Below are 8,413 nucleotides of genomic sequence, written 5' to 3'. Positions count from 1 at the left end.
TCAATTAATAAAAATTTGGAATTAAAAAGTTAGTCTAATGATGAACATGACCATTGTCGATTGTTGTAAAAAAAAACCCATCTGGTTCACTAATGTCCTTTTCGGGGAGGTAGTCTGCTGTCCGTACCTGGTCTGGCCTACATGTGACTCCAGACCCACAGCAATGTGGTTGGCTTGCTAGGCCATTTTTAAGAGTCATTCAGTTCAAGGGCAAGTAGGATGGGTAATAAATGCTGGCCTAGACAGTGATGCCCACATCCCACAAACGAATAAAAAAAAAACTGTGTTCACAACCCCAGTGTCATATTTGACCCTCAGATGAGTTTTGAACCACAAATTCACACCATTACTAAGACGGCCTATTTCTACTGCTGTAACAGCACCTGATTCCCCTCTGCCCCATCTTAGCTCATCTGCTGCTGAAACCCTCATCCATGCTTTTGTTACCGCTAGACTTGCTGGCCTTCCATGTTCTCCCCTCCGTAAACTTGAGCTCATCCAAAACTCTACAGCTCATACCCTAACTTGCACCAAGTCACCCGTCACCTCTGACCTTGCTAACCTGCATCAGTTAAGCAATGCCTTGATTTTAAAACTCTTATCCTAGGTTTCTAATCCGTCCATGGTCTCGCCCCTCCCTATCCCTGATTATTTCTGAATTTCAGAATTTTCGATTGACACACCCATCCTGAATGGCTTTTTTGGCGGAGAGAGTTCCACAATTCCACTAGCATTTGTGTGAAGTGCTTCCTCACATCACCTCTGAATGGCCTGGCTCTAATTTTAAGATTATGCCCCCCCTGCTTGGTCTCCCCCCACCAGAGGAAATCATCTCTATCGACCCTATCAACTCATTTTATCATAATTAGAACATCACTTAATCTTCTATGTTCAAGAGAATATAAGACTAGTCTATGCAAATTATCTTCATAATTTAACCCTTTGAGAGCTCTATTAATCTGTGATGCTCATCCTCCCAAGGCCAATACATCCTTCCTGAGGTTTGTTGCCCAACCCTGAACACAATACTCCAGGTGTGGTTTAACCAGAGCTCTGGCTCACTGTAGCATAACTCCCACCCATTTATATTCAATTACCTTTGAGATGTTTGTTTACATTATTTTTTTGTTCCTATCCACTGGTTTTTACTCACACTTCCCCACATCAAACCTCAGCTACCACTATTTCACCTACTCACTGAATCGATCAATGTCCCTTTGCAAATTTCTACTCCCATCTGCATTACTGAAGGTGGGACCTATTTCAGAAAACTGATATATGCTTCTCTCTTCCTTCATCTAAGTCATTGATAAATATAGTGAAAAGCTGAGGCCGCCGTCTCCTGGTCAATATTAACCCCCCAATTGATAGCAATAAAACACATTGGCTGCTTTGGATGCCAAAGCAGTGAGAATGGAAGCTGGGATAAAGTAGCGACAGCTCTTATATTCCAGAAAGCTGGCTAGTGAAGGATAGAACAGGAGCCAATCTTTAAACACTTTTATATTTATTTACAAAGTTACACATTATAAGCATACGCATCCAAACTCAACAACCACAGTTTTAGTCTGTGTCTATTTGTAGGGGGCTCAAGTGAATGTGTCTATCCTTACTACCTAGCAAATCAAGTTAACATTTTAATCAATCTGTTCTACATACTGTCAAAGTGCAAGCACTATCTAGCACTGCACAGTTAAACAATTACGCAACTAACAAATTCATCACAGGATTCAAACTTCTTGTGGCCAGTATAATCTATTCGGGTTCGTCATTATCTTGATCCTCTTCCTCAGAATCCTCTGTTCATTTCAAGGACCCGGCCTCTCTGGTTTGGGCAGTTCCCTAAACCTCTCTCTCCAATCCAAACGAAAATCCCAATCCTAACACTGAACACTAAGGACATACAAAATAAGAGCAGGAGTAGGCCATTCAGCCCTTCAAGCCTACTCTGGCATTCTACAAGATCATAGCTGATCTTCTACCTCAATTCCTGTACTTTCTCCATATCCCTAGATTCTCTTATTGCCCAAGAATCTATCGAGCTCTGTCTTGAATATACCCAATGACTGACATCCACAGCTCTCTGGGGTAGAGAATTCCAAAGAGTCACAACCCTTTGAGTGATAAAATTTTTCCTAATCTCAGTCCTAAATGGCCGACACCTTACTCTGAGACTATGACCCTGTGTTTGAGATTCCCCAGCCAGGGGAAACATTTTCTGTCAATCCGCTTTAGAATTGTATGTGTTTCAATTAGATCACCTCTTATTATTCTAAACTCCAGGGAATATAGGCTTAGTCTACTCAATTTCACCTCCTAGCGTAATCCCCTCATCCCAGGAACCAGTCTAGTGAACCTTTGCTGCACTCCCTCTAGGGTAAGTATGTCCTTCCTTAGGTAAAGATACCAAAACTGCATACAGTACTCCAGGTGTGGCCTCACCAATGCCCTGTATAACTGTAGTAAGACTTCTTAACTCTTGTACACCAATCCCTTTGTAACAAAAGCTCACATACCATTTGCCTTCCTAATTGCTTGCTGTACCTGCAAGTCAACTTTGTGATTCCTGTACAAGGACACACAGGCCCCTCTGAATGCAAACATTTCCCAGCCTCTCACCATTCAAATATTATGATGCTTTTTTATTTTTTTGTACCAAACTGGATAACTCCACTTTAACGAAAAACCCTTACCCTAAGAACCTGAATCCTAGTCTAAAACGCTTATCCTAAAATGCCTTCTACCATGATCCTTATCTTGACTTTAAGCATGACTGCTCTTTCAACTAGATGTATCCTCTGGTAAGAAATTAACATATGCCTTGAAATACAACTATAACTCCAGGTGGGATGGATAATGGAAGTAAAACTGGGTAAACAGAAATGGAAAGCATGAGCCAAACAAAGTGGCAACTGGTAGTGAAACTAAAAAAACTGGAGAGGGGACGGTCCCCTTGCTGCCTGCACATTATCTCATAGAATGGATACAGCACAGAAGGATGCCATTTGGCCCATTGTGTCCATGCTGGCTCCCTGCAAGAGCAACTCATTTAGCTCCATTTCCCCCATAGCACTGCAATTCTTTTCTCCTCCAATTCACTTTTGAAGGCCTCGGTTGAGTCTGCCTCCACCACACACTCAGGTAGTGCATTCCAGATCCTAACCACTCGCTGTGCACAAGTTTTTCCTCATGTCACCATTGCTTCTTTTGCCTCTCGCATTAAATCAGTGTCCTCTGGTTCTCGACCCTTCCGCCAACAGGAACAGTTTCTCCCTCTCTCCTCTGTCCCTCATGATTTTGGACACTTCTTTGATCGTGACGTGCTTCTTATTGTCATGGGACAAGTAATGCCAAGAAATGAAATCCCATCAGGAGTATAGCCCAGCTCTCAGGCCTGGCCCAAAGCTGTAGTAAAACTTTAATGTGGGATGAGGAATCTTAAAAGAATAAATTGAATAGCCCTAGCCCCATCCTGGAATATTCTCTGAGGAAGGAGGCCCTGACTCATAGTTGCCCGTTTGGGGGCAAACGCGGGCAAATTCCACCCTGGAGGCTGATGAACAGGCCTGTGGCAGAAGGATGAGTTGTGCCATTGAGGGGCGGAGCCTGTCAGGGAGGGTGGTGCCTGTCAGAGTGGGTGTGGTCTGCCACTAGGGCGGAGCCTGCCAGGGTGGGCGGTGCCTGGTATTGGGGCGTGGCCCGCCCAGATGGGCGATGCCTGTGTAGGGGCGGGGCCTGCCAGGTTGGGCGGAGCCTGTTAAGGGCGGGGCCAAGGGTGAGAAGGTTTCCTCCCATTGGTAGATGCGCTGGCTGTGATTGTGATGCGAGGGTGAGTGAACTCTCCCTGTACATCCCAGAAATGGGAGCGTAACCAGGTAACCGTGGCCGGAAACGGGAGCGTAACCGGGCAACCGGCCCGGAAGCGGGCTTGCAGAGACTGACGGTGCGTCGCCCTCTGGGCCGGGCAGCTGCGTCCGGGTCCCCGCGGTTAGTCACTGGGACGAGCGAGGATGGGCCCTTCGGAGCCGGGCAGCTGATTAACGGAGTGTAACCGCCAGAAACCCCCTCCCTTCCTCCCCCATGGGCAGGAGCGCCGGACAGCAGAGCTGGGCCCGGCCGGGCTTCCTCAGGGTTTATCTAGCCAGGGCCCAGCGGCCTTGGGCGGAGAGAGTTCCTGCCGGAGAGGCAGAGCTCAGGGTGAGTGCATCATTCCCAGGAACAAGGTAGAGGGAACTCCCTTCCCCCAGTCAGGGGGAACCCCCCCCTGCGTCAGAGATATAACCATATGTTACTCCTGCAACAGGAACACTGGAAGAGGCCATTCAACCCATCCAACCTATTCTGCCTTTCACTGAGACCGTGACTGATCTATAGCCATCCACTCACCTTGGCTCCATATTGCTCATTACCCTTGGCTTTCTAAACCTTATAACTCTCAGATTTAAAATTATCAATTGAGTTAGCATCTACTGCTTATTGCGAGAGTCCTACACTTCTACCACCATTTACATGAAGTGTTTCCTTATTTCTCTCCTGAATGGCCTGGCTCTAATTTTAAGGTAATGTTCCCCCATGAAGAAAAAAGTTCTCTCTATCCATCCTATCAGTTTCTTTCAAAATCCTAAAAACCTCAATCAAATCTCTCCTTAACTCTCTATATTCCAGGGAATATACTCTAGATAATGTTATCTCTCCTCATAACCTAACCCTTAGAGCCCTGGTAACATTCTACTGTATCTGTACTGCAGTATTTCCAAACCAATGTATTCTTTCTAAGGTGTGGTGCCCAGAACTGTACACCGTACTCCGTTGTCTTGTTATTTCACTTGACCGTGTGAGCAATACATCCTGATAAACTGCACTGTCAGCTGTACAGCTGCTTTTAGCTAAGAATCTTGGAGTGGATGCAGCTCAATCCAGGTCTAATTGTTTTTTTATTTATTCATGTGGGCAGTGATGGCTAGGCCAGCATTTATTGCCCATTCCTAATTGCCCTTGAGAAGGTGGTGGTGAGCAACCTTCTTGAACTTCTGCAATCCTTTGGGTGTAGGTACATCAACAATACTGTTAGGAAGGGAGCTCCAGGATTCTGACCCAGTAACAGTGAAGGATTTAAAGATTAAATGTTTGCTTGTTTGATCTCTATGCAGGCTGGTACTGTACCTCATTGTATGTGTTCCCACTTAACTGTGCTGCTCTGAACTTGTAGTTAGTGAAAGATTCTAACGGGGAAAGATTATTTTGGTTTGTGGAAAAGGTGGTTGGAATCCACCAGGATGCTAATCTGTGACATGAGTAAAAAAAAATTGAACAAGTCAAATTAAAATCAAAGTTTTAAAGAGAACGCATTGGAAGTTAGCAGCATGTTCATCTGCTGCAACGGGTCAGAATTAGCTCCAGGCTGAAGCTTGCCCATTGCACCAATCTCCTGAGCTCCAGGTGCAAACTTAAGCGATGAACTGCATGTTGAGTGAATGGAGGCACTTCCTGTTCATGTATATTCTGGGGTCTTTATATGGAGCAAGGCTACGTGGGTGCACCTGGGGAAAACCCACAATCTTGACCAGAGCCCTGTCTTACTGCTTTGCTGTCTCCATAGGGAAGGAGATGAAGTTGTTTGCTTTGGTGGAGAACCTGTCCATGACCTTGGTGCTTGCGTGCACTGCAAGCTGACTAATGTCAATGTTGCAGCCTGGGATGACCTGAAGGTGTAGAAATTCAGGCCCACATTCTCTGTTGTGGTGATGTATGTGACCTGGTGCGGGTTGCAGTTGGTGATACAACAGGTGATGTAACAGCCTCCCTGGTGAAGGTTCATCCCAAGCAGCTCTGTAACACAGGAGTCTGTGCTCTACGGGCTGTTCCCAGGGACGCACACCGAGACAAACATCAACTGCTGCTGGAGGACTATCAATTCGGTGAAAGACGCCCTTTGGTCTGCCCGAAACTTGCTGGTCTTCCAGCGCAAAGAGTTGTCCACCACCGAATGTTGCAGACTGGCACATTCCAAGGTCCAGGACTACGTGCTGAGGGACGCACTAAAGCTTGGGGCTGCCGCAGCAAAGGCTCAATGGGGAAAGACCACAGTGTAGGGTTCCCCCACCAAGCTGGACTGAGGGGCTGGAACCATGGGAAGCCCCTCGAACTGTATCGTTAATATTCTGAATTGCTGTAAATGTAAAACTGTAATTGACATGACAATTGTGAAACGGAAGGGTTGGGAAGAAATTCATGACAGTATTGAAGGAAACTGATCTCCCTTGCAATGTTTGTATTTTTTGGTGCTGTTTGGAAACTGTTTGGCAATGTAATTTTTACAGATTTTTATGAATAAAGTATATTTTGGAAATAAAAAAAAAAAAACAGCCTCCCTGGTGAAGCAGAGCAGCCAGACTGCCTGCTCTTCACTTAACAGGAGGACCTGTAAACCCATGTGTAGTAAGACCTCCTGCTCTCCCTTTAGCCTTTTCTTGCTGTTCTTACTCTTCCTGATTCTTCTGCCCTGTAACACTGAATAGCACATCTTGCTGCCAGAGTTTGTGCAGGTCCCTCTGTACAAAAATTGACCCTCAGCTCCAAAAAAAGCCACAATTTCTGCGGTCAGCTGTTGCAGCTCCCTCAGCCAGAAATAGACGTAACAGCTCAACAGCAGCCTAATACAATGAACCAGCTGCTTGTCTAAGTTGAGGAGCCCTTTAAAGACCAGTACGACATCTATTCCAACTGTCCTGTCCTAGGATTTGTGGGTGGGTTTTAGAATGGGTGAAAGCAGTGTTCAGGAAGTTGAAATTGGCAGCAGGATCCTGACTTGGGCTCAGGAGCCACCTGTTTTAGGCAGGTATCCTGGACAATTAAAACTGCAACCAACTCAAAATGATGTTGGGTGCACTTACAACGGACCTGGTGAGTAATAAATCCTTGTACAAAATTCAGAGGCTGAGCCCCGATTTTAGCTGTGCAAAACAGATGGCTGTGAATTAACGCCCACCCTTCGACATAACTGAGGCATGGCGTTAGGATGTATGTATTTTATTAGCTCAGTAATAGTTTCATTATTTTGAATTGCAGCTAATTATCATAGTGATTTAAACAATGGCTGGAGAGGAATATGCTTCAATGATGGAGGAGGACAAGGTGGAAGAAATGGATACATCTGATGCACAGTGGAACTGGTACTATTTGGGTGAATGTGGAAAATGGCACATATTTGAGGTGTGCTATTTTATTTCTTTCCTTACTTGCTGATGCAGTGATGTTCAAATGATAAGTGAACCAACATTATAAGATTGAAGAGAATCATAGAAAACAAATCCTAATGTCTGTATTGGTCTCCCATGTTCTACCGTCCATAAACTTGAGCTCATTCTAAATTCTGCTGCCTGTGTCCCATTTGCCTATAACCTCTGTGCTCGCTGAGCTACTTGCTCACTCCCAGTCGAGCAATGTCTTGATTTTAAAATTCTCATCCTTGTTTTCATATCCTTCCATGGCCTAGCCCCCTCCCTATCTCTAATCTCCTCCAGCCTCACAATCCTCCAAGCCTTCTTGGCTCCTCTAATTCTGGCCTCTTGAGCAGCTCTGATTTTTAATCGCTCCACTAATGGTGGCCATGCCTTCATTTGCCTAGGCCCTAAGCTCTGGATTTCACTCTCTACACCTCTCTTTCTTCCTTTAAGACACTCCTTAAAACTTCCCTCTTTGACAAAGCTTTTGGTCATCTGACTTAGTATCTCCTTGTGTGGCTCAGTATCCTATTTTGTCTTATAATGCTCCTGTGAAGCACCTTGTGACCTTTTATTACATTAAAGGTGCTATTTAAATGTCAGTTGTGTCTCAGCTGAGAAATTCAGATTTTTGTCCATGTAACCTATTCCTGTAAAGCTAATGAAAAGCCCAATTTAGCCTGAATTGTTCATTTCTTAGACATTTAATGTCATGCAGTTTACCCATATTTATAGACTGGAAGACTAATGAAGTTAAAGAGTGTTTTAGCTAATGTTGGCACTGGCTACTCTTGTGATAACTTCATGCTTAGTACTTTATCCTTGACTTTCAGCAAGTATAAAGTACAGTCTGGTTCTCAAGGCCAGGAGGTCATCTTGAAAAACTGTCTGGCTTGTATCAAATTAAAAATGTAGGCACTTTGAATTTGCCTGTGTCATTATTCCAATTAAATAGAATGTTACCTTTTCATATTACCTCTAGTTAGATTTACCAAATCCTCCTTCAGCGCATATATATAGATATATTTTTCAATCTAAGTAGTAATTGCATTTTTGAAAATAATGTTAATTAGCGATTTTTGTTAATGCATCTCAAATTGAGTAACATAATTTACATGTTTTTTCTCAGACAATTATAATTTTTTCATTAGTGTCAAGGTGTGGAGACATTAGTCCTCGTGCATGTGAGC

General features: G+C 44.3%; 1 protein-coding gene across 9 annotated transcripts in view; it reads left to right on the top strand.

The window, feature by feature from the left end:
- The first annotated feature begins 3,810 nt into the window (after positions 1-3,810).
- Positions 3,811-8,413, top strand: part of LOC137379439 (protein mono-ADP-ribosyltransferase PARP11) — a 30,744-nt gene continuing 26,141 nt past the window's right edge. For 3 of the 9 annotated variants that reach the window (XM_068050255.1, XM_068050256.1, XM_068050254.1), the window contains exons 1-2: positions 3,950-4,197; positions 7,069-7,212. In XM_068050255.1, coding sequence (XP_067906356.1) covers positions 7,093-7,212 — 120 coding nt within the window. In that variant the 5' untranslated portion in view covers positions 3,950-4,197; positions 7,069-7,092. The other 6 variants (XM_068050259.1, XM_068050258.1, XM_068050260.1 and 3 more) reach the window with 6 other exon arrangements.

Source organism: Heterodontus francisci, chromosome 18, assembly GCF_036365525.1.
Source record: "Heterodontus francisci isolate sHetFra1 chromosome 18, sHetFra1.hap1, whole genome shotgun sequence".
Classification (NCBI taxonomy): Eukaryota; Metazoa; Chordata; class Chondrichthyes; order Heterodontiformes; family Heterodontidae; genus Heterodontus; species Heterodontus francisci.
Note: the sequence above shows the minus strand (reverse complement) of the source record. Positions and strands in the feature narration are given on the sequence as shown.